The 26,236-nt window shown below is 41.4% G+C and overlaps 1 protein-coding gene across 1 annotated transcript; it reads right to left on the bottom strand.

The window, feature by feature from the left end:
- Positions 1 to 765: 765 nt before the first annotated feature.
- On the bottom strand, positions 766 to 26,228 carry GLMN (glomulin, FKBP associated protein). The gene is made up of 19 exons (XM_033151605.1): positions 26,157 to 26,228; positions 24,497 to 24,557; positions 23,469 to 23,594; positions 21,925 to 22,044; positions 20,577 to 20,685; positions 17,125 to 17,371; positions 16,393 to 16,495; positions 15,166 to 15,353; positions 13,912 to 13,965; positions 13,291 to 13,321; positions 10,985 to 11,074; positions 9,072 to 9,113; positions 8,907 to 8,980; positions 8,645 to 8,729; positions 7,715 to 7,824; positions 5,373 to 5,436; positions 1,803 to 1,926; positions 1,290 to 1,372; positions 766 to 1,157 (listed from the first exon to the last, which is right to left on the bottom strand). The coding sequence occupies exons 2-19, from the start codon at positions 24,533 to 24,535 to the stop codon at positions 1,041 to 1,043; spliced, it is 1,806 nt and encodes a 601-aa protein (XP_033007496.1). The 5' UTR covers positions 24,536 to 24,557; positions 26,157 to 26,228; the 3' UTR covers positions 766 to 1,040.
- Between the last annotated feature and the right edge of the window lie 8 nt (positions 26,229 to 26,236).

Genomic DNA, 26,236 nt, shown 5'->3' with positions numbered 1-26,236 from the left:
TTTTTTTTCGTCTAGCGAAAACCGCTATTTACAGTGGTGCTTCGCTAGACGAAAAAATCGCTAGACGAAAATACTCGCAGAACGAATTATTTTCGTCTAGAGAGCCCCACTGTAACTGTTTAATCTGCCTACATCTAACAGTGCTGCAACATGCTGCTATCTATCTCCGAATCAGTTCTATGATAGCTGAAATGGGTTCTTAGTATCTCAATGTCAATACACCACATGCCAATTTATAATTTCTACCATATCCTACATCTTAAGGCATTTGTGTTCTCTTACCTTTCTTGTTGGTATGATGCATAGCTGTCAACCTTTCCCTTTTTTGTGGGAAATTCCCTTATTATAGCATTGGGAAACAGCAGGGAGGGTCGACAGCTATGGTATGATGTAATGCCAGTAAGGGAATTTATCACTTTTATTTTTATGAATACTTGAGGTCTGTACCAAATAGGTTAGCTGTTTTCTAAGTGGTGTATTTTGGGTGGTGAAAATTAGAGGCCCATCACAGGGTGTGTATAAACCTGTGCCTAAGGAAAAAAATGAAAATCTTCTGCAGTTCTGGTCACTGAAAAAGAATCCTTGAGAGAGAACACGTGTTCCCATTTCTGTTTTGCCTTTACATTGAATTATGTGCTTTGTCACAGTAGGGTTATAAAACAGGCTGTGCCATGAAAAAGTTCACTGTGTTACCCACCCACCCATGAAACCTCATAGTTCTAGATGCTCCTGGGAGATCTGCCAGCCAAAAACATTGCCAGAGGCTTCCTTTCACTGATCTTGGCCGAACGTTTTTAATGAATGCTAAGACACACTTCTACACGTATTTTGAAAAAATACCGATCAGGTTTAACAATTCCGTCAAAATCTGAAGGTGTAGAAAAATATTCTTGGACCTTCTTTACCAGTAGCTATGTAATGACGACTTGGTGTATACTTAAAAGGTTGGTATTTTTATCTTTTCAAGTAAAGTCATAATGCAGAAGTAGAAACAGAGTGCACAATGTGAAACACTATTGGGATAAGGGAGGCAGAAAGCATCACTTGATCCTAGTAGTTTCTTCAGCTGCAGCATTTGTTTTGGTTTCAATGAGTTCTTCTACCCTGGCAAGAACACTCTCTATCAAATCAAACGTGTAAAGAGCTGAGTGGAGAACCTGAAATATTAGAAAAAATTAATGTTATTTATTGCATAAATATTTACCAGTTTGTATTCACTTTGAATACAAAAGAAACCTAAAGCCCACCTTTTTACATTTTAAAAGCTTCTCCAAAACTAGACCACTCACCTGAAGCTCCATTTCAGTTGTCATGTGGGGCATCTTTTCTCCAGCTACTGTTAAAGAGCAAATCTTCTTGGAAACATGAGATTCTATAACATGAGATTCACACAATAATAAGTGTGTGTCTACTTGATAGACAAAACTAGACTAACTCGCATCATATGGCAAAATCAATTCTGAACTTTTATTTTTTAAAGAGACACAGATTTCTGATCTTTGTGACCAAAAATAACTTCTTTCCTATGGCAGAGTACAGGTTTGGCCATCAGAATGTCTTGGTCTCAATCCTTTCATTTTCATTTAAAGATCTCAGGAAAAGCCTTGATGAAATGCTACCAGAACAGATGGTACAGGACTGCAGTCTCACTCAAAAATCATGACAAATATGTCAGCTTTTATCTCTTTTAATCTCTATGATAGCCTTTTGTCTAAAATGCAGTCTACCTTTCCTGCTTCGATCTACTTGCACACAATTTCTAAAACTTACACACACAAATACAAATAATGAAGTGAACTAACCTCTTTTGTTCTCTTTTTTATTCTTTATTTCTGCTTCATAATGTGCTCTTGACATATTAAGTCCCGTGTGCAAGGGCTTCAAGAAATTTCTTTCAATTTTGCAAAGTTCTGTCCACACACAGGTCTTAGGAAAGAAAGAAGGGGGGGGGTGTCAATTTGTAATGTTGGCAGCGAGAGCCACAAGGCTAAAGGGTGTTTTCTTCAGGCACATAATCTGCTGGTCTAAGGAAGGAAAGCAGTTTAAGAAGTATCCTGTAATGCTGACCTATATTGCAATCTGCTAAATCCATGTAGCCTCTCCAGCCTTCTAACTGAAAATTAGCATACTTGTAAATGAGGTTTCAATGTTATCTTTACTAGGGTGTCCTATGGAAAAGGTTTGCATAACTTGTCTCTCATCCAGCTGAGTACTGCCCCAACAGCAACATGTTGCGGTGTGACAGATATTTCAAAGTCACACACCTTGCAGGGGAGTCACTGAATCTGGCTGCTTGGCTACCAATTGTGCAAGGTCCATTAAATAAGCTGCACAGATTCTAAACTTTTGGCTAGCTTTCTTCCTGGCTGAGATTAAGAAAAATAGGTTTTACTTCTGACTTGCTACAATTTACACCCTTGAGGGTTTTTTTTTTTTTTTTAATGCTCTTGTGATTGGCAATCAAATGAAAATACTGATCTAGGACTGTCAAAGAGTTCCCCTCCTTTCTAGGCAATTCAGAAAACAGGTTTTTCCTGTATTAAGAGATGTACAGAAATTCTCTTCTCCAGTTTATCGTAATCAAAGTACAATATATTATTTTGTAAGCAAACAACTTGTGTGGTATTCAAAGCTGTATCAAAGAATTTACTTATTGTGCTGTTCCATTTAGAGGATCTATTCCGCTGTACAATATATAGCAGTCCAAAGATGCAAGTTTCTTTTTTGCTCGCAGTGTTTAACATGCCAATTCCTGGTTAACAATGTATTTGCCCCCCTACTGACACGGAACTTATTGGTGTTTTGGGGGGATAAGTGGTCTACCTAGGATTGAAGCAGCCAGAAAACTAAAGCTACATTGGCTTTTTTTTAAGTGGCAATGAACCTCAGCTAAATGGTGCACACTCAAGAGCATTAGGAAACAAATCTGATGCTGAGCCTGTGGCAATATTTAAATCTAAATTGCTCCTTTGATTATCTCAGTCCATTTATCCATCAAGATGCAGCAGCTGGATAGGGATATGAGCATGCAAAAACCAACATATCAATCATAAGCCGTTTCACTGAAAAGTGCTACAACCGTTGAATGTTAAGCTAGAGCAGCACTATGAATACTCAGTGTTGTAGGATGTGTTAAGGCAAGAGATGGGCTGAGGAGTTTGCGCATAGGTGGAACAGGGAGAAATGGGCTGTAGTGCGGCTGTGCCTTTTGTGACAATGCAAATGCCAAATGCACAGTAAAAAATAATCATGTAGAGAAAGGTGTGCAGTGGTAAAAATAACAAATTCAAAATAAAGTTTTCAACTGACAAGTTTTAACTAATAAGCTTCATGGGTAAGATTGTCCGAGTCTACTTGCTAAGCTGCAGCTCAAAAGTTATTTTATTCACCATTCCTCACCTTCAGGCTCTTTCTGCTTTGGTGGCTTAAGAACAGACATTTCCAGTAAAGTAAAGTGCTCCAAGGAAACCATCTATTGCTGGTACAATTATAGTTTTAAGATACCCTTTGACTCTTTGCTCAAGCCCTTCCCAAGGAAACCTGAATATTTCAACCTTACTCTTAACTTTAGTGTATACAGATAGGAAGACAGGAATTGGAATTCCTCTCTCAGACACCAGAGTCAAAACCAATTATTAACAATGAAGTAGAGCCTGACTATTCCCATAAACTACAGCTCTAATGGTACCCAAATGTTCTGAATGCACCACATATACTTCCTGCAGCCTCCACTCTTCATAGGCTGAATGGGAGTGTCTGTATTACTGGGGCAGGGAAAATCTCATCTGGATCAGGAGGGAGTTAGATTTAAGCCCCACTGTACCCTAGAAGTGACCCAAGGCTTGACACCATGGGAAATAAAAGCCTTTAACCCTGCTACTCTTGTTCAGTTTAAGTCATTGGCAAGATCTCCTGACCATGGTGCACTCCCAATTTCCAAATGATTCGCAAAAGCGATTAAAAATTTGAGATGTCTAACACACATTGTCTTAATTAAACAACTTTGAAATGCATTAATTCCAAACTGGATACTAGTTATACACACTAAACTGCAATTTCAGAAACTGAAATAAAAGGGAACATATTCACCCCACAATGCACTTATATCTCAGATTTCAATGGAATCTCATCATGCACAACCCCTGAAATAATCAAAATCCACTAAAACCAGTAGGTTTTAATTCTGATCTAGATCAGTTTGTTTGCTTGACTGATGCAACAAACTAATATTTGTTAATAAAAACTGATATGTAAGGTAGTTTACATGATTAGCAAGTTAACTATATAAAGCTGGGGAGCAAGGTCTTCAAAAACAGACTTCAGTGAACAAGGCAACAGTATTAAATACACTCAGAAAATGGAGGTGAAGCTTTGCTTCTGCTAGAGAAGCATAAAATTATTTGCCAGATCAGAATAGAACCCTCCAAACTGGGCCGCCTTCAAGATGCTGAGCTTATTTGCCCTCTGGCAGAACTGAATTTAGCTAAAGACAACAGTTCAATTATATTGCTGTTATCTGGCTCTGCTGCTCTCTCTTTTTCTTATTGATTTCAAGAGCTTTGCTTGCAATGCTAAATTCAGCCTACTCATTGCCTTGACACAACAAGCTGAGATTTCACATCTTATATAATAAGAGGCACTGCTTTAGGTAGTCTCAGAATAGAAGATACTAGGGTGCATTCTCATATTACTTTACTGTGGGAGTAGAAGAGGAGAAGAAATCTTAAGATGATTAGCAGTCTCTCCTGTTAATAAAATTGATATTCCTCATGGACTGTTTAAGATGGACATAAATACATATTTTATTCAAATAAACTCATCACTCCTGCTATTGTCATAGCTGGGTTAAATTAACTGACAAGCTGAAATTCAGTTCAAGTGCCCTATAGTACGGTTGACCTGTTTAGAGGATGGAGCTGCAAAAAAGGATAGAAAATGAAGGAGCTTCATCTCAGTTGAAAATTAAAGAATAAAAGCTTCAAGGCTGTCTAAAGACTCATGAATAAACCCTGACATTGCTATTTTATCCCCTACATACTGAGAAGGAATAGAACATTCATGGAAAAATTCTCTGCAATGAAGTAGCATATTTAAAAATAAAAAAATACTTTCCAAATGTCTTGTAGAGATATATTTGGGGAAATGTGCAAAATTCAGAGATTTAAAACTTTGTTTTTATGTAACCAAGGAAGCATTATTTACATGTGGCAATTCAATTTCTGCTCTGGTACACATTGATTAAAAAGAGCTTTATCACATTTAAGAGTATTTCAACTGCATTCTTTTTCACAAATCTTCAGTGATTGTTAACACATCTCTTTCTCTCACACACCCCAAAGTAGCAGGGTCTTTTTTAAAAATTAATCACTTACTTGATTGTCATTTTCATTATCCTTAATGACTAAATATCGCAGCAGGTTTAGTGATGCCATAATCCTGCAAATTAGAAATATAGAATCAATCCCTTGCCATCTACATTTTTATTTCACAGAAGGATGCCACTGGAGGAATTAATGTGAAACAGGTTATGCTGGAATACAAAACAGATCTTGCAAAAGTGAAGAAAAGATGGAGCAGGCTAGATTCCTCTCCCTCCTGCAGAGAGTCCCTGGAAAACATTTGCAGACTTTTATAGTTTATCAAGTGGAATTAGCCAGTTATACCTTTTGGAGTGTTAATTTACAGTAAGACTGGGCAAGTAATCTAGCAGGTATAATATAATCCTCCAAGGCAACTGGTATAAAAAGCAGTAAAATAGACAAGAGAACAACTGAAACCTTTTTTGGTTGACCAATAAACTATACTGACTGCCTGTTAAAGGGGGGGAAAGGTAAATCATTCAATTTGAATCTTGCTTGTCTCCAACAGAAACTACATAGCTAGCCCACTTTCCCACTATAGTCATGTCTTCTTTTTGTATCTTTATGTCATGGGATGAACAGAAGGCAGCTTTCTTTAGGCATGTACAGTAACAGAAAATCGAGCCAATGCTCAAAACTCACTATTTGAAGTGGTAATATCACATACAGAACATAACTTGCCCTCCAAATAATTTCTTCAGCAATCAAAAATCAAAACAAAAAAATCAAACAGTGATACATGGAAAGCCACCTTATACAGGATCAGACCACTGATCCATCTATCTCAGTTTTGTCTGCACTGACCAGCAGCAATTCTACAAGGTTTCAGAGGCAAAAGACTCTCCCAGCTCTATCTGGATATGCCAGGGATTGAACTTGGGATGCATGCAAGGCAGATGATCCACCACTCATCAACCCTAGTGGTGACCACTAGGTAGAAGTGAAAAGTCTTTGCCATCTACAACAATCCTTTTTCAGTTCTCACACATTCATTCAACTCTGGATTGTACAAAAGATGCTACAGGCAAGCTCAGCTTCTCTTCACTTCTCACTTCTAGTCGTTCCATTGTTATCAGAAAGGTCCAAATGTGACTTCTCAAAACCAGATTCCACTGAGGTTTTGTAAGCTAAAGCATACCTCTCTGATCAGGAGCCAACAATAGCAGATTTGGCTTATAGCCAGGCTTTCATTTATCCTTTGGTACCAATTCCTTGAGTCCTCTAGAAAGCACAAATGAGATGAAGGTTGGAGGCCTTTTCTTCTCCAAGTCTCCATTCAAAGTGTGTGTGTGTGGGGGGGGTGATACAGGGGGAGAACTGCCAATTAGTGTTTCTATTCTCCAAATTGAAGGGCAAGCGACATAGGCAGCTAAGAGTCCTCCTTGGCAGAGGGTACAGAGTGCCTACTTTCTTGTCAATCTGATTTATGTCAACTACTCTATTTTGAACTTAAAAATGGAAAGCGTAATGCTGGTGGTCAACAAAAGAGGTTTAAAGACTGTCTCAAGGCAAATCTTTAAAAATGTAGTATAAACACCGACAACTGGGAAACACTGGCCTGTGAGCGCTCCAGTTGGAGAACAGCCTTTACCAAAGGTGTCATGGACTTTGAAGACACTCAAACTCAGAACGCAAGGTAGAAATGTGCTAAGAGGAAGGCACGCTTGGCAAATCCACACTGTGATCAACCAATGTCCCCACTGTGGAAGGACATGTGGGTCCAGAATTGGCCTCCACAGTCACTTATGGATTCATTGTTAAAACCGTGTTTATGAAAGACAATCTTACTCGGCTATGAGTGATCACCAAAGAAGAAGACATCAATCCTCAGCTCCATTAACTGCCAAGCCCAAGAAAATGATTGCATTACAAAGGTTCTATAGTTCCCTTTAGAGGAAAGTTTCCAGAAAATGTCCAGTCCCTCTAATGGCCATTTAGACTGCCTGGGGATTCTCAATTAATAAAAATGCTGGACATTGGTACAGTTTGGAGTTCCTGCAGCAGAGGTACAAGTTCAATGCTCTTTAAAGCCTACTAAAAGACAAGATGAAATCTGATTCACATTTTAATACTTATAGTTAGGAACATGGTCTTAATTACTGAAAGTCAAAAGCAAAAGACCCAAAGATTATTTCCCCCCAAAATAACATTTTTGTGGCTTGTTTTGCAATTCTAGTCTGATGTGCTTCTGATCACTTGTAGATCTTAGTGCAGAAACCTCTGGTAAAATAAGCTAAGTGTTAGTAAACTTAAGTTAATTGCCAACATTGTTTTAAAAGCTGCACTGAAGGCAGCTGGTGGGGGGGGGGGAGGATCGGCAAAATACTTTTGCAATTATTCTTTTTACATCTCACCTGTCTGAGTTCTGAAGAAGATCAGTTTCAGCACCTTCAGGAAGTGAGAGTATTATGTCTAACAGTGAGGCCAACTGGAGTCCAGTAAAAAACTTACTTCCCGTTGGACTCTGAAAAGCAACATACAGAATAGGAAACAGATGATATGTTCTTTGTGCAGCCAGGAGCTGTAGCAATATTACAGAGGAGCAAGTTCCAGAAAAGAAACTACTAACTTTGTATTCCAGTTGCATGATATGAGCAACCATATATTATTGCTTCTTGCTGTTGCAGGTAAGGCTAAGTCAAACAGGTAAGGCTTAGCTCATTTGCAACAGAATGACTGGAAAGGAGCAAAGTGGTGGTGATATGCTCTCTGGAAGCCTGTTTCCTTGTTCACTCATGCCAGGCTATGGTTTGAGTTAGAATTATGGGTGAATGATGACACAGTCTTTCCACAACGTTGCATTATTATTTAATTCCTTCCCCTTTATGATTGATCCTTAGTATTTAAAACAGGTTCAAGATGAGAATTGTTCCAATACACCACCATTAACCACTAAACCCAAATAGTATAATAATAATTAGAATAAAGTGTTGTGTACATTTCTATGAATGCATTTAAGCTACATGAATCATACAGCTTTGCAAGGTTTTGGATTTTTAAAGAGGTGTCGCATTTTAAAATGTCCTCTTAACTCTACCACAAAGATGTGGTAATAAGTGGGAATGCCTCAGCAAGAAAAGAGATAAATGCACTTCATAACATGTGCACTGAAAGATAGTTGTGCTACATGAAAAAGGCCCTCTCTATGATCACTTGCATTTTCAAGTACTGTTTTCCCTGTTTTTACAAAAACTACAGTGTGTATCCATGGACCACTTTGAATCCCCACCCTAATACACAGGTGTACGTTCTTATACTTTCTTATATTCAGTATCCTTCCTTACCTGTAAGGATAAATCAATTTGATTTTTAATATTCTGAATGATGAATCCTTCTACCCCAGAATGGTTACTTGTCTTCAACAAACATCTGCGACACAAAATATAGGAAAGGAAATATTAGGCCCTAAACCATATAATTGCAACACAACTATCTAGAGAATAAAATACTGCAATAAAAATAAAGCCAATTTATGGTAAAATAAATTAATAGTTATTGGAATTCTAAATTGCCTGATTTTGGGGGGTAATTTGAGAACAGACATACCTGAACAACGTGAATTTCCCCTCTTCTTCAAACTTCTCTATATACAATTGTAAAATCTTTAAACTCTTCTTTCTCTAAATGGAAGCAGACGTAGCAGGGAGGGGATCAGGAAAACTGCACTTCAGATGCAACACTTCTAAAACCACATGACACCCAGTTACGTACCAGATGTTCAAAAGGGCACAGCGTCATGACCTTTACCAAATCCTGCCGTTAAAAAAAAGGAAAAATACAAAATATAAAATGGAAATTCAGACAGCACAACCCCTCCGAGAGCAAAAACAATTTAAAATGCTGTTTAAAAAGAACTAACTTGCAACTCACAAAAACAAAGGCACTAGAGCAGTAAAGCTGTAACTCCGTCCTTAAGCCACAATACTGCACATACACATTTTGGAGGGGTCAGGGCAGTAAGCGATCCTGTAAGTGTACTAGCTGCAATAAAGGCAGAGAGAAGTGGATTAAGGAGAGAGTGACAGAGATGCATCAACTCAAGATACCGTATTATGTCTAAGACAGCCACAAGATTATAGTGAGAAGAACAGAAGTCCATTAACCGGTTGATACCCGATATAATATACCGTATTTTTCTGTGTATAAGATGAGGTTTTTTTTTTAAAAATTTAGAAATATTGTATAAAATTTGGGGTCGTCTTATACATGGGTAGTGCATAGGGGGGAATGGGCGATCGTTGGCAGCTGCGAGTAGGAGATATACAGCAGCAATTGGGAGGGTGATTGGTGTATGCGCCAAGGGCTGTTTGGGATTGGCTGTTGTTGCGGCAATTGGGCGGGTGATTTGTGGCTGCTGGCGGCGATCAGGCAGACGATTGTTGTCTTCTGCGAGGCGTGCAATTAGCAGCTGCGTTGAGGCGGGTGATGGCCAGCAATCCTCCCCCCAAAAAAGTTCATCAAGCCTGGGCACCCCCCCAAAAAGCTCAACAATCCTGGGCAATTCCCCCCCTCAAAAAGCTTAACAACTCTGGGCAATCTGCCATTTTCTTAATTTGGAGTCCCCCAAAATAGGGGTCGTGTTATACACAAGGGCGTGTTATACATGGAAAAATACGGTAATCTACTTAAGTGAGCACTTTATGCAGTCTGCATACATGTGCAAGAGAATCAAGTGATGCTCACAATCGTTTCTATATTCCTGCTGGAGCCTTCTCACATCATAGTTCTGGGGAAACCCTATTCACATCCTCATTTTGACCAACAAAAGAACCATCTTGCGCTCTTCATTTCACTTTGCACACTTAAAAGGTGGGAAAACCCACGGCAGTTATCTGGGTGGTTCCTCCTCTTATAACTTTTTGTTCTTCTGCTCCAATATGCTTCAAGCTGCCATCCTAACTTCACACTTAAAAGAGAGTCAAGTTCTACTGTGGTCAGTGGGACTTAGTAAACATTCGAAGGATTTGGCTACAAGTTTCAAAAATACTCGTAATCAAAACAGCAACTAGTAAAGCAAAGTGTTCAAGAGGCTGCACTTCAGATATCACATTAGGATGTATTTTGGATATGGGGGGAAATGCAGGAGTAAAAGCTGGGCTTTGTATTTAAAATATAAGATGAGGTTCTGAATGTGTTCACTAACTTTCATTCCAATGTTTCAATGTACTCATTTCACTGCATTTTGCTGCCCCCTTTGAAAATGGAGAAAGGGCTTACACTGCTATTCTCACTTGAAACATACATGTACTGAATTTGATAGCCATGTCTCCAAAGTTCTATGAAATTTTGGGATAGATTTCACTTCACTTTGCCATTTACCAATTCTCTACAGGACTATTTAACGTAGGTGGGGGCTCCAAAAATATCTACGTGGAGCACTTGCCAGTAAATGAAAGAAACAAAATATTAAAGAATATTTAATTATTTAAGCCTCAGATTGAAGGTTTTAAATGTTTGTCCGTATCAGACTGTTTAGTTAGCCGCGTCTGAAGCCTTTTTGTATTAGTCATATTAAAATGCTGGGTAAATAATTAAAGCTTATAATCTTTTCAAAGCACTTGGGAAATAACACATTAGAAAGTGTAGCATGTGTAATTAAAAGTTTATGGTTTCCATCATATTACCTGAGGTGTTGTAATGAAGCCTTTGAACTCCAAATACTCAAGCAAAAGGCTATTATCTTCCAGCCTCAGTAGACAGTTCTCCAATAGCGCCTACAAATTAAGTTAATACAGTATATTGATTTTGAAGGACCATGGGTATTAATCTCATTTGCGCAATAAGAACATTTCCCAACTGATAGAACAGGAAACTGGGCAGAACAGGGCAACCACTATGAGCGTTTAAAGAACTGCACACATAAGCATCGTAGCCTTTTCTGTGCAATTGACCCAATGGATGGAGGCGAATGTACCTCTGTTTTGGGGCGACACACGAAGGCAGGACTTTAAAGCACTGGACAAACTAGTACTTTAGATGTCCTACGTTTAACTGGAATGCAAGTCCCACATTGAATTGGGAGCCACTGTAGTTTTCAGTTAACAAAATGGCCGCCACTATGGCAGATGGGGTGGAAGTTAGGAGGCAGGTCTTAGAACGCACAAGGACCTTTGTGAAATGCCATGATTCTCCGTACACAAGATTAGTGGGACCCCGGTCAGCAAGGATCCTATCAGCGTTTGCATGCCACATTCTTATTCCCCCCTCTGAAGTGTTCAGGAGGCCTCACTGGGATAGTGGCTAAACCTGCTCCCTGATGACCCCGGGAATAAAGTCTCTTCTATTTGAATAGCCCTCCCTTTTCTTCACTGTAGCCCCATCATGGGTTGTGTTTTTAAGGCTACATACACAACATACATTTAAAGCACATGGCTTCCTTCCAAGAATCTGGGGAACTGTAGTTTACCCCACACAGAAATACAATCCCTAGTACTCTTAACAAACTACAGACCCCAGGATTTGGGCAACAGGGGAGTCATGGGCTTTAAATATATGGGGTGTGCGCAGCCTTAGCCATGCCTGACAGGATGTTGGGAATTTGCAGATTCAATAGAACAGGCTTTATCCATTCTGAGCAAATATGCTTAGACTGAGTGTTTCAATGTAGCCATGTTTCCAGACTCTACATGAAGGCCTGAATTAAAAGTGTCCCCAGGGCTTTTGACAGAGTGTTTTAAAAACACCAGCAAAACACACAGCACAATCCGTCAAGCGTGCCTCCATTTATTTTCAGCTGCAGTGGGTGCAAGTCCTCAGCAAACTACATTCGAATTAATAGTGCCTGGTTGCTTAGCAACAGTGCTTAATGGATTAGGCCAGGAGGGACTGCAGCTCAGGAGGAGGAGGAGATGTGCTTTGAATGCGGAAGGGACCAAGTTCAATCCCTGGCACTTGCAGTTAAAACGATCAGGTAGAAGATGAGGCGAGAGACCTTTGCTTCGGGCCCCGAAGAGCCACAGCTAGTCATCTAGAGTATAGAGAGTACTGGGCTAGGGACCGACCAATAGCGATCTGCCTTACAGCACGTCCAGCTTATGTCTCTCCAATTGCCATGGCCGGCATTTAAACTTTGTGCAAGTGCACATGCTACTGATAGAAGCATGCTTAGGGGCAAGTCATGCTGCAGCCGTAAAGATCATAGCTGTCAACTTTCCCTTTTTTTGCGGCAAATTCCCTTATTCCAGCGCCGTTTCCCATTGCAAAAAAAGGGAAAGTTGACAGCTATGGCGGTTTCCCAATGCAAAAAAAAAAAAAAGGAAGGTTGACAGCTCTGGTAAAGGTATCTGCTTAGAAGTAAACTCCATGGAAACACATGCAGCTGAAATGAATGCCAATAAAGCTATATGCGGAATCAAGAGTGATGCCGCCAATCCTATTTCTGTATAAAGAAACAAGTCACACCGAGTTCAGGGAGACGTACGCCAAGGTAGACATATAATGAAGGCCGCAAACTCACATCCATCTCATCATTTAAAACAGGGGTGGCTAACCCCCAAGTTTGGGGGCCTAATCAGCCTCCACAACAATTTTTTTCTCCTCCCCGCAATGTCTCTCTTTTGCCAGAAACAGCAAAAAAGTATTTTATTATTAGACAGTGATGAGGTGCCCAGATGCAGATTGTTCCCTCAGCTGGCATCAGATTGTTCATTTGATGAACAGGCAGGGGCACTCCTTCCTCTCAGTTGATCTGCATAGATCAGGTGGTGGGGCTGTGTGCCCCCATATGCCAGATGGTATGCAGGGTGGCTGCACCTTCCGTTGGTACCCAAGCTGCCACAGGTTGGCCAAGGGTGAATGTGGTCCTTGGGCCAAAAAAAGGACACCTCCATTAATTTACAAAAACAAACTTGACAACAATAGCCAGCAAGACTGAGTTTATGCTTTCTGAAAGCACAAGGAAGAGTAGCATGTATAGAAACACTACACTTACAAGTCCTTTTGATAAAATAGATTCTTCTGTCCTGCAAAAAAAATTAACACTATTCAGGTATTTTTTTAATGTCAGTTTAAAATCCATCTTTCGTTGCCCTTTCTCTTAACAGCCAAAAGGTGCTCTGTTTCCAACATATTAGCCTCAGACCTCCTTCCTAAGCAACTATTTTGCAAAGGGTCCTCAATTTGAGCATTTGCCTGTGATGCTTTTGCAGGTGACTGGGTTATGCAAACAATCCTGCCTAAGTCACATGGTACTCCTGTAGGTCAGATACTATGCCAACTTTTGCTACAATTCCTCACTCCAGTTGCAATCTAGTGCTATAACGGTTGCCACCCTCCCCAACCCAAGCATATGAATGTAGATGACCACTCTTGGAAGAACAGATCTGCTTAGGTTAAAGCAGCAACATTATCCTTTGAAGCTGGCGTTTTAGGTACTAATTTTGGTAGGCTCAAGCCTTCACTGTCACAGCTACTACGTTACCAAAAGGCACAAAGCTACCTAATTTTTTTTGTTTTAGCTTCTTTAACTATATTTTTTTATTAAAGCATCGTTCCCTTTCATGAACAGACTGATAAAAACAGAAACAAAAGAGAAAAGGGATAAAAAGCTTACCTTTTCAACAGAACTCCAACATGCACCATATTGCACTGCAGAATGTATGATGGGCTACAATAAAGAGTAATTCATAAGTATAACCTACAAGATACACAAAATCTAGGCAAGAAGGTAACATCTATTCTATGTTAAACCATGGGTGGAGAACCTATCGCTCTCTAGATACTGTTATGCTTGAAACAGGTGTAGTTGTAGGCTATCAGTGCAAGTGACAACATACAGCAAGCCAGCCATATGAATAAGTTCACAAAAGATGCTATCCCACAATTTTTTCTTATTAACTTGCCTGCCCACTGTTATATACATATGTAACATAAGTAACTAAGGGCTTGTCCACACTTACCTTTTGTCATGCTTTTTCCAGGCACAGGCCTGTGCTTAAAAACCCTGTGTCTGAGCATTTTATTTTATTTTATTTTTGCCCAGAGTTTTCATTGTGAAAACCTGCTCTCTAGTTCTCAATCACAGCAAATGTTAATTCTGGTTTCCCACAGATTGGCATTTGCTCTGACTGATAGCTAAAGAGCACTTTTCCATGGGGAAAGTTCCGGAGCAAAAATAAAAGGGCGCTCAAGACATGGAGCTTTAAAGCGAGGACAATGCCTGGAAAGAGCACAGAGAAGGTAAGTGTGGATAAGCCCTAAATTTCAAGTACAACAGAAAACCACCTTTCGTTAAGCTTTGTGGGGTCACCCAGATTACAAGCTGCCAGGCTTCGGGGAATCGGCTTCCTCTCGTGTGGCAGTAAATAAGATGATCAAACGAAAGGAACGTCTTACCAGTTAGATTCTTTAATAATCACAGTGAGAGACAAAAGAACACATCTCCCTAAAAATGGCGGTGCTCCCAATTAAGGCTCACTCCTCCCTCTGTCCCTATTAATCTACGACACTCTTACATTTTGTAATCTGAGCATGTGACCTCTGTGCTTTCTGTTCTGAGACTTTCTGGGCTCCTCTCAACTTTGGGGAGGGCAGTGGAGGAATGCTGTCCAACAACTGTGAATCTATTAACCTTCTCTCTCCCAGTGTTTCTTCTTCTTCTAGCTGTTCCCCATCCAGTATTTCCCAGCTTCTGCCTTCTGAACTATGCCCCTCTGCAAACCACTGTTCCAAATCCACACTGTCCTCCTGTTCCTGGGAAGATTCAGGATCAGGGAGGGGGTGGCTCCCACCATTCCTCCTCAGTGCAGCCCTCCTCAGCACAATCCCTGACACAAGCCTCCAATCCCTCTCTTTTTAAAGTACTTACTTGAAGACGACTGGAAGGCAGTCAATACCAAAGCAGTCCTGAACAAACACCATGTAAGACAGACATGCCAGAGACTCTGCTGATTGCTCTTTGTCCATTTCCAGTATGTCCTCATCCCAGCATTCATATTTGCATCTATGCCAAGAGAATACTTTTGGGAGCAATTCTCTAATATCCAGCAAAATGCCCTATTGAAAAAAAGAAGAGGACCTGCTGTTTTCAATGCCTAGAGATATATATAGTGAGCAAGATACATCAAAGAGATAGGAAAGAAATAGATTTTTTTTGCATAAACGTGTTTTTGTATTTAAATTTCATTAATGTTATATTTCATTAATTTGTCAATCACCTTTAACATAAGTCGCAAGGTGATTTGCAATTACACAATAAACACACACACACATATAATATTTAACTCTCCCACAAAGACAACACCATAAACACTCACAGCAGCAACCTATTTTTCCACGCCGCTGAAAAAACTTGTCAAGGCAAAGCATGTCTTCAGTTGTTTTTAAAAAGGCTGAAATAGTGTGTGCCTGTCATAACTCAACAGGGGTGGTGTTATACAAAACAGGAGTAATCTAAACTTCGCCTTAGATACAGCTTTCGCTTTTTGTTATAATAATAATAATTTTATTATTTATACCCCAGCCATCTGGCTGGGTTGCTCCAGCTACTCTGGGCAGCTTCCAACACATATAAAAACATTTAAAAAAATCAAACATTAAAGACTACCTGATACAGCGCTGCCTTCAGATGTCTTCTAAAAGATGTCATCTCCTTGACATCTGATGGGAGGGCGTTAGATGCAACCTTCTCTTTGCAGTAATATTTTTATATCCTTTTATAACACTTTGAGGATTTTTTAATATATATATGGAAAGTTGCGTTTGCATATAATAAACACCAATGATAATGGCACCCTAAAATATCCTCAACTCAAAATATGTAAACAGCCATAATAGAATACAGGTTTAAATTAGATATGTGACCACCTGTTCAAACTACCAAATTACAAGCTCTATTTTGGTTCACTGTTATGTTAGAAAAAGCCAAATATACAAGCATGCGCAGCCTGAGGCCCCCCTACCCCCCACACCTTAGAGAATCCACATATGAATCCTGAAAATGGGGGGGGGGGAGGAAGTCTAAGTTATTTCACAAGTAAATAAAAATGGCAAAAAACACCACCAACAAACAAATAAACACTCAAGGTGCACTTACTAGTATGTCCGCAGCAAACTGCCTTAGGGAATACTGAGGAGTATCTTCAGACAGCTGATCCAGCTCTGCCATTAGCAGGGGATATTTCAAGCTTTTCAGGCAACTGAAAACCAAAGCGTCCAAGCACGTTACAGGAAGCATTCATGATAACCACTAACAAAGGCATCAGTAACGGAAATTGAAATTGAAGGGAAGAAAGAACACATCTTGGAATTTAGGAACTGGCACAATGCCTAGAAATAGTTGAAATACTGAATTCATTTTGTAAAAATCAGCTTTGTTGCTTAGAACCTGAAGGAAGAAAGGCAGGATATACAAGCTCTGTAGTTACCGAAGACCTTGCTGGTTTGGGACGGCGGAAAGAGAAATGTGTGGAACCTAAGAAAAAACTAAAGTCCACAACTTGTGGGGGTTTTTTCTTGTTTTTTTATGCCCTGCAACTCATCAATGGATTCTATTCTATTGCTTTGAAATAGCTGAAAGACTGAATTATTATTATTATTATTATTTTAAAAAGCTTAGAATCTGAAGGAAAGCAGGCAGGATATACAAGCCCAGGAATTCCCTCACGTCAGACAAGCAAGCAGCCTATGTCTTGGTGATATATTTCTTACTTTGCTTGTCAGCCCAATGCTCAAACATGTTTGTCTGCTGGCAAACACATAGCATCATGCTTTATTATAAAACCACTTTAAGCAAAAGTTATGTGTGTGTGTGTGGGGGGGTACTTACTATCTTAGCAATTCCTCCTTCAGTTCTTTGTAATCTCCACCTGATGAGGTCTCCATGTGTTTAACAACCTCTTCCACAAAAGGATTCACAAAATGTGTTAAAGCATTGCAACACTGGCAGAGACCATGCTTGTCTTCTTGTAGCTGTTGCTTTGTGTAAGGTACTGGCAGAAGCGAAATCTGGTTCAAAATGGTAGACAGTGACAACCCCACCGAATAGGCTTTCTTATTCTGGAGTTTCAGAAGCACTAAAACAAAGAAAAGCAATTCCAAAATGCTCGTTACAAGTTTTACGTTGTAATGATTAGATATACATTTTTTTCCATCCAAGAAGGAACTGAGTAAAATGGGGTAGTTGAATCGACACCAGCTGTTGATTCTAAGCTTCGCCAAGGTCTCATTCAGAAATGGACATTCACCTTCTCCCTGAGGTGTTCTATGGTGCTCAGAAGCTTTAATATCATTGCCATTGGAACGTGGTACAATAAAAGCCAACACTTCTCCCTTTCAAGTTATATAATGCAATGCACTAAAGTTAAATCTACTTTATAACTGGAATATACAGTAGTACCTTGGAAGCCAAATGGAATCTGTTCCGGAAGTCCGTTCAACTTCCAAAACATTCAGAAACCAAGGCGCAGCTTCCAATTGGCTGCAGGAAGCTCCTGCAACCAATTGGAAGCTGCAGAAGCCACGCCGGACATTCGGGTTCCAAAAGAACGTTTGCAAACTAGCTCGCTTCTGGGTTTGTGGTGTTCAGGAGCCAAAACGTTCAAGTGCCAAGGCATTTGGCTTCCAAGGTACGACTGAATGTAGCTGGTTTTTCAATCATATCCTCTCCCACTGAAAATTAACAATGTTAGATAGGAAGCACATAGGTTGGTAACCAAGTTATTATGGGCTTTGACGTCCACACTGGATTTTTTAACTTCTCTTTTGGAGCAGCAGACACAAACACAAACCCCACGCTAAACTAATTTTGCTCTGGATTCTCAGGGTAATCTTGGGCAGGTTCTTATCTCAGCCTCAGCTTTCCTTCAATAAGAAGGAAAGGATTGATAGTGGAGGAGCCCAGCAACCAGGAATGGGCAGAATAATAGAAGAGCTTCCCAATTCTGTGCTTCCTGCTGCAACACCTTGCTGGGTCCACCATCACCCAAAAGCAGCTGCGGGGACCCTCTGGAACGACACCCAATGCTTCTGGATTAGTGAAATAGTAAAGATCATGGATGAGATGAGATGAGATGGTTGGACAGTGTTCTCGAAGCTACTAACATGAGTTTGGCCAAACTGCAAGTGGCAGTGAAGGATAGGCGTGCCTGGCGTGCTCTGGTCTATGGGGTCACGAAGAGTCGGACATGACTGAACGACTGAACAACAACAAAAGATCATGGACTCTCCTCAGTGGAAGCAGAGATGTTCCTACTTGTGCGGCTGCATCGTCTGATCCAAGACAGTATTTCCACCCTCAAAGTGGTTATTGGGATGGAGGAGATAAATTGTTGCTCAAGATTGTTGCAAGGATTTAAAAAAAAAAAAAGGAGAGAGAGAATCCCCATTCCAGTGCTTCGCTGGGAGTGGCATTTGCACCTCAGCATGGTGGTGGCAGTGAAAGCAGCTGGCATTTCTGGTGCATGATGGGAAAGCTGGGTATGCCTGAGAGACAAAGTAGCCAATCAGCAAAAGCTAGATTCCTATAGGGTGGGCAGAGCTCAGGAGCAAACCTGGGTGAAGACTTCACCAACACAGGTCCGCTCCAGGGATCTAAAGGAGAGAGAGACTCAATGGCACAGTTTTGCTTTAACTTTCCTTCTCATCTTGGCTGTGGTTTTTGGCTGTCTTCATGGAGTAGTTCAGCTCACTCTTTAGACCAGGCTTCCTCAACCTCGGCCCTCCAGATGTTTTTGGCCTACAATGTTCTGTAAACTGTTCAGTTGTGGGAAGAAAAAGCCCCACAACTGGTGCAGAAACCTGAGGTGGTTTGCCATAATCAGCCCTGGTGTCCAGCACGCCTCTGCTGTGCCATGCTGCTATCCAGGTTTCTGAGTTTTAGCAGAGTAAATTTCAAAGTCACTTATGCAGCGAAAGACGGTCTGTGTATGTAAGAAGCTTTCAGCAATGAATCTCTCTGCAGCCGGCTTTTTCTAATCTATAAGCATTTATTTATCTACAGCACAAACGAGCCGGGAGATAGCGACGGCATGTTGACCTCCCGGTAAAGCAGAACAGAAAGCAAAAGTGCCTACACACAAAGAACAGAGACCTGTATGTAGACACACCCAGTGTACAGCACGTCACATAGCAGAGCAGTTTAACCCTGTCAGCTCTGAAATATCTCACATACAACTCCCATGATCCCTAGCTAGCAGGACCAGTGGTCAGGGATGATGGGAATTATAGTCTCAAAACATTTGGAAGGCCGAGGTTGAGGAAGCCTGCTTTAGACCTTGCTAATTGCTACGGACACCTGTCAGTTACTGCACTCAGGGCCAGGGATTGGCTAGGTGTTGCCTGTTTCATAGCAATTGCCAAAAGTGTTTGGTGGAAGGGGCATGGGGCTGGATCCTTAGTGGGGATGGGAGAGCAGCACTTCCTGTCTAGAAGCCCAACTCAGGGGCTAATAAGCCACAGTGTCAATCTCCAAACAGGGTCTGCCAAAAGTGGGAACCATCATGCTGGTCAACCCTGGGTGCCAATTAACCGGTACGCAGGCCACTGAATACACACCCAACGCCTACATCAAACCTATTGTGGCCTAATTTTTAACTCAACACATGTTCTTCTGGTCTTCATTCGCCACCTGCACAGCTTGCCACAGACTCACTGCAAACATGTATGCTGCTTAGAGGGCAGAATTAAAAGGAATACCAAAGATGGAAAGATGAAGCAGTCCCGACCAAAGAAGATTGGCAAACCAAGTTAACAGACTACGCTGAAATGGCGAAATGAACTGGAAAGCTCAGAAATCAAGACGACAAGAAATTTTAAACTAAGAATGGGAAATGTTTATCATGTATTTGCAAAAGTATTGTAAACAGGTTAATACATTGGCAGGATTTTAAGAACACTTGTAATTTTAAAAATAGTGTAGGAAATTTGAGGTAGAAAAATAATAATTTGGAATAGAAATGATACGCAGTTGAAATTTAAGGAACTGGGGGGAGGGGAGTCACAGGATTTGGAGAATCCCATTTTATGGATTTGATACTGGTTGTTGTTTTGTTTGTTGTTTATTTTTTTATTGTTGTTTTTGTTGAAAATTTTATATCTATCTATCTATATATGGCATAAATATCCTATAGAGGTAATATATAAGTACTAGTAAACAATAATTATACCACCATGACTTGGGATAACATCCCTTAAAGTCACAACTGAACGACATCTCTTAACTGGCAAGGTGCTCCACCAACCTCTCTTGTGTCTAGTTTCCAGAAAATAAATGCTTATTACCTTCCTGCAGAGGCTTCAGTAAAAGCAAAATAGTTCGAGACCTATGTTCCCCGGAGGCTTGTTCAATCTGCTCCAAGAAACCCAGCACAAGCTCTTTGGGACTGCACAGCTGCAAGAAAGGAAAAAACCAGGGAAATGCTGATCGTAATGTTTATTTCTGACATCGTTTGATAACAAGCCTCCACTTTTACAATGACAAGCATACGGCAAACCAGTGCATCTTATGCAATAATAAATGACTTCTAACCTATTCTTAAAAACCCATAAAATGCAAAATTAAACAGTTTTTGGTTGTTCGCTCATTAAATCTGCATATGCTTGCATAAGGGATCTAAAATTATCCACGCACGTGCTGGAAAATCTTACCCAAGGCAACCTCCTCTACAAGCTACTACAAGCCCAGTTTGAAAGGCACACTAAGCAAGGGGCTGCCAAGGGTTTTTTTTTTTGGAACCAGTGGCTACACCTGTGATTTTTAGAAAGTGCTGTGGGCACCAGTCACAAAATGGTTGCTGTCGGGGTACAACACAACACAAAACAGCTGCCACATCCAAAGCAGCAGAGAAAGAGACAGGATCACAAAACGGTGGGTGTCCAATCCATGCACCCAATGAAATGTTTAAGGCAGCATGTTTAGTGAGGCCGAGTCAGGGCAAACAGGAAATGAGAAGGGCAGCAAACAGTCTCTCGTGCATTTTGAGGGGATATTTACAGAGACCTTTTGTTGGCACCACAGAAAGCACGGCTGGTTGCACTAGCGTCTGTGTGCACCACATATTGGCAACCTCAACACTAAGCCAAACCATGGAGGAACAGAGTGGCTGCAATCTCCTCCCTTGTGAACCTGTGCAGTTGCACTAAGCCATGGTTTGGCTTAGCATTACATACAAACTGGGTCACAGCATGAAGCAATACAATATAGAATTCCAGCCTCAATTATGCAGATTTAACTAACCCAATCCACCTGGTCCCTTGTCACTCATTTAAGTACAGTCATACCTCGGAAGTTGAACAGAATCCATTCCGGAAGTCCATTTGACTTCCGAAACGTTCGGCTTCCAAAGGCGGCTTCTGATTGGCTACAGGAAGCTCCTGCAGCCAATCGGAAGCTGTGGAAGCCCCGTCGGATGTTCGGCTTCCAAAAGAATGTTTGAAATCCAGAACACCCACTTCTGGTTTTTAATTGTTTGAGAGCTGAAACATTCAACTCCCAAGGCGTTCGGGAGCCGAGGTACAACTGTAAACTCTTTCTGTCCCCACTGAAGGACCACCATTCTCCCTATCCTCACAAACTTCCACACACAAACAGAGTCCTGAGACATCGAGAGGGATAGATGCCATGATTTACCTCCATCAACTTATCTAGTATTTTCAGGCAGTGTTCTCTCTCAACTTCATCTTGCTTATACTTCAGCAGGCATCTGATTAAAGGACCAACAAGATTCCAGCCCATGCTTTTGACAATAACCTATATGGGGAAAATGTTTCAAATGGCAATTTATATGACAACAAGAAAATGAGCATTGTGTGCTTCGCTTAAGAAAGCCAGTAATAAACACCCTGCAGCTGCAATTGTAATATTTATGTATAGCTAAATAATGGTTTGCCGAGAACATGCCAGTATTGGGAGCAACAATGGCAGCTTTGCAGCTTGAAACATCACTACTGAAAAATACAAAGAAAGTATTTCTGCATAGAGACACAAGTCCACTCACAGGTTGCCTGCACCATTTACTTAGTTACAGAGATAGTAGGAAGAGACTAAAGATGGGGAATTGTCTGATGAGGAACTGTTGAGATGGAGTCTTTAAAAACACTGACTTGCTATGGAAGAGATGAAAGTACTAGGGAAGAGTTACATTGTGGTGCTGTTAATGCCCAGGTTGCAGGTTTGATCCCTGTATGGCACAGCTGCATATTCCTGCCTTGCGGGGAACTGGACTAGATGTTGCTCGGGGTCCCTGGCAACTCTACAATTCTATGATTCTATGAAAAGGCTATATGCAAAGGAGTAGCTCTCCTGCCTTGGGAAATCTATATTAGAGCAAGACTGGGAAAATACAAGATTAAGTTTGTTATACTGCAAATATTACTTTTCCTGCAATTAAGAGGAAAGTGTAGAGAGAACCTGCTAGCTGTACTGCAGCCAAACCAATTGCGACTTCTTTATGAGGGTTCAGAGGAATCTGGTGTTCCCCCTAACAACTGGAGTTCAATGTCTGCTGTTTCCCTATACCTATGGGACCCAAGCCAAGATCCAGGAAAGGCCAGAAGAATGCCTCCTTGCTGTAATCTCCTTTTAGTTTATGTTTTGGTGCAATTCAAAAACAGAATTCTTCCTCCCAAGAGAGAGACTAGTCCCAAAACAAAGCAACACAGGAGGAGTGGGTGACAGGGAGTGATTGATCTATTGCCTAAGTGGAGGAAAGGAAAAAAGTGGGCCCCATAGTCTAGTGGGGGGGGGAAGCATATTTTAGAAGAGTGGTGTGGATTAGCCTCCCAGAAGCATCACAAAAAACAGGCAAGCCAGGGATGCCATGATGAAGTTTATCCTACTGTCTTGCCCTGAAGGTCAAATGGTCTTTTGACACCGGGTCTGGCTCAGTGACATTTCAGAACACAGGCATGTGTGGAAAATTCCCATGACATCCTAAGTTTATAAATTGTCAGGCCACAGGGTGGAAGCCCAGTCAGTCACAGGGGTCAATTCCCTTCATTCCAACCATTTTAATAAGGCTCCCTTGCCTTGGTGGCAAAAGGGAGTGAGCCTGGATTTTCCCAAGAAATGCAATTGAATGTTATTGCTCCAGCAATGTGCACATGGCCAAAATCTGTACAGTTGCCTCCAGCTGGTTTTAGTAGTTATGACACAAACATGTATTTTAAACTCACCTTGTTTTTCTCATTTTGAACAACCTCCAGTACATCGGTGACATATCCTTCCTCAAAGCACTTCTGTCCCGCAACTTGAAAAAGGTTGAAGTCTTCCCCTTTGAAATCCTCTTCTTCCAGAATTTGCTAGAACACGTTTCCCATTGTAATTCATAATATGCAATTAAAACGCACAACACTTTAGCTTCATGATGCAATACTAATTCTGTATTAAGCTGAACAAGATTCTTTAGTCACATGCAGAAGAAATCTGACAGCAAGTCCAGAGACTTAGGGTCGTATTCAATGCAGTGCTAAGGGGAGTGTTCCCTCAAGCAACCCAAAATACTCATGCTGACAGAACAATCTCCCCTCTTCTCCCTTGGGGTTCTCCCGACCCAGAATATTTGGGGAGAACACAGTAGCAGGAGAAAAGGGAAAAGTCCCGCAGGAATCCTTGTGCATGCTCTCCCTAGTGGAATGAATGAATCAAACATTGTCCTTTGTATTTTCGCCAAAAGCACGGTCTTTTAGAATTATTGTCTCCAAACTACTGCCTATCGATAAGGCTTTGACACAAAGTGTTTTTGCTTTTGCTAAGCAAATGGAGGGTAGTAGCAACAGTACCAAACAGAAGAACAGAGTGGACGATCAAATAATGTTGTACTGTGTTACCTGTAGAGCAAGGATGAGGAAATTCAAGCCCAGAGACAACATGGGGTCATCCTGGCCTCTCAACCCACCCCTCAGGATTCTCCCCAAGCCACACTCTCACTAGCAACAGATCACATTCTTCTTGAATGCTTTTGCCTGGCTGGGATGCACCCTTGAACTATGACAATGCCTCTTGTTTGCCTAGACAAATGGGAAGGTGGGGGTATGTGCATAGAAACCTCTTGAGTTTTGTGTGGTTGGATATTACCTAATGCATAAACCCATCTCCCACTGGTTTGCGGCCCCCAGAAGTTTCCTCACAGGGGAATGTAAAAACTATTAGATCAGTAGGTTTTGCCATTTGGTATAGTTTCACAAGCAAAACAATCACTTACACATCTTTGTATGATGTCTCGAAGTTCATCTTCAGCCATTATTTCCTGATCTTCAAGGACTCTATCACAAATTGAAAAGACAGACTTGAATGAGACTCACTTTAAACTAAATCAGAACTGGCTGACTCTCTCTCTCCCCCCCCCCCCTTTTCCATCCGGCTGACATTCTCCAACAGAAAGTTATGGACAAACCAGCTAGAAAACTACTGAGTAAGTCAGCAAAGGTAGGGTGCTGCCTTGTATCGAATCAGACCCTTGGTCCATCTACCTCTGTATTGCCTACACCAGGAGGAGTCAACATAATGCCCTCCAGTTATTGGGACTCCTGTCAGTCGCAGTCAACATTGGCCAATGCCATGGGGATGATGGGAGTTTTAGTCAGCAGCATCTGCAGGAGAACCACATTGGCTATCCATGTCCAGTTCTCCAGCCCTCCAGACAAACCGGGCATTTTGGGGTACTTCTTAGGGATGATGTGCCCCAGCAGGGCAGACTAGGGTGGCTCTCCCACCCATCACTAGGACTGCTTGGCAATGCAGCTGTCATGCTCCTTGTCACACATTTATTTACCAGGCGGCAACACTATTAATGGCCAGAGAACCAATTAGCTTGCAGATTTACATGGTGGCAGGCTATGCCTCCATTACTATTTTTTGGCCCACCGGTGAGCAATTGAGCAACCTTGGAAGCTGCAACAGCACCACTGCCAGGGAGCCCAAGCAGTGGCAGGTCCTAAAGAGAACTAATCAATTCATCAACAAGTTCAGCTTTATTTATTTGGGCCTGAATAGAGACAACGGCTTCCTTCCCCACCGCAGATGTTCATTAACCAAGAACCGTCACCTAGGCTGTTATATCATCACTGCTGCTGTAAAGGGTTACCATACTGATCCTGCATAGGTCCTAGCGCTAACCCAAATGCCGTAATCTGTACTTTTTATGCCTTTCAATCCCCTCCACCATGACGCCTTGAAGATGTGTCTGATGAAGTGGACCGAAGTCCATGAAAGCTTACACCGCAATGAATTCATCCCAAAGCAGCCTCTCACAACCTGGTGCTCTCCAAATACAGTAGACTCAAGCTCCCATCTGTCCTGGCAAATGGAGGTGGGAAGGCAGCCTCAAAATCCATTGCTCTCCTACTTATAAGGGAAGCTTTTCAAGCCCTTTTAATCCGAATTAAATGGGGCACGCCTCAGGCTTACTGCAGCCTATGGAGCATATTATTACAGTTCTGCTGAGCGCTGCTGTGGCACATCCACACCCCTTTTTTATTTTTATGCAATTAAAAAAAGAAGAGAGAAATGCGAGAGGGGTCCTTTTAAGTTTCATTTGAAGCAGCTTAAAACAACAACAACATGATACCCCAACAGTTAAAGTGAAAAAGAAGCTGGGAGTTCAGTTGCTTACAAACCAGGGTTTCCCAAACTTGGGTTCCTGGACTACAACTCCCGTCGTCCCTAGCTAGCGGGGCCAGTAGCCAGGAATGATGGGAAGTGTAGTCCCAAAAAAAAAAAACCACTCCGCTGGAAGACGCAACTTTGGGAAGCTCTGCTATAAACGGGTTTGCTGCTTCTGAGTCACCACCGCTCCTTCTCTCTACCCCCTTTTCCTTTTTTTAATTGTCATCCCACCAAGACTTAAAGGCGACTCCGCTTACCCGAAGGATCAGCCCCGCCGCAACCTCCACTAGGCCTTGTGGCAAAGGCGGCCGGCGGCGGCAGCAGCAGCAGCAGCAGT

The sequence above is a fragment of the Lacerta agilis genome, chromosome 6 (genome assembly GCF_009819535.1).
Source record: "Lacerta agilis isolate rLacAgi1 chromosome 6, rLacAgi1.pri, whole genome shotgun sequence".
Lineage (NCBI taxonomy): Eukaryota > Metazoa > Chordata > Lepidosauria > Squamata > Lacertidae > Lacerta > Lacerta agilis.
The sequence above is the reverse complement of the archived record's forward strand: the minus strand, read 5'-3'. Positions and strand labels throughout refer to the sequence as shown.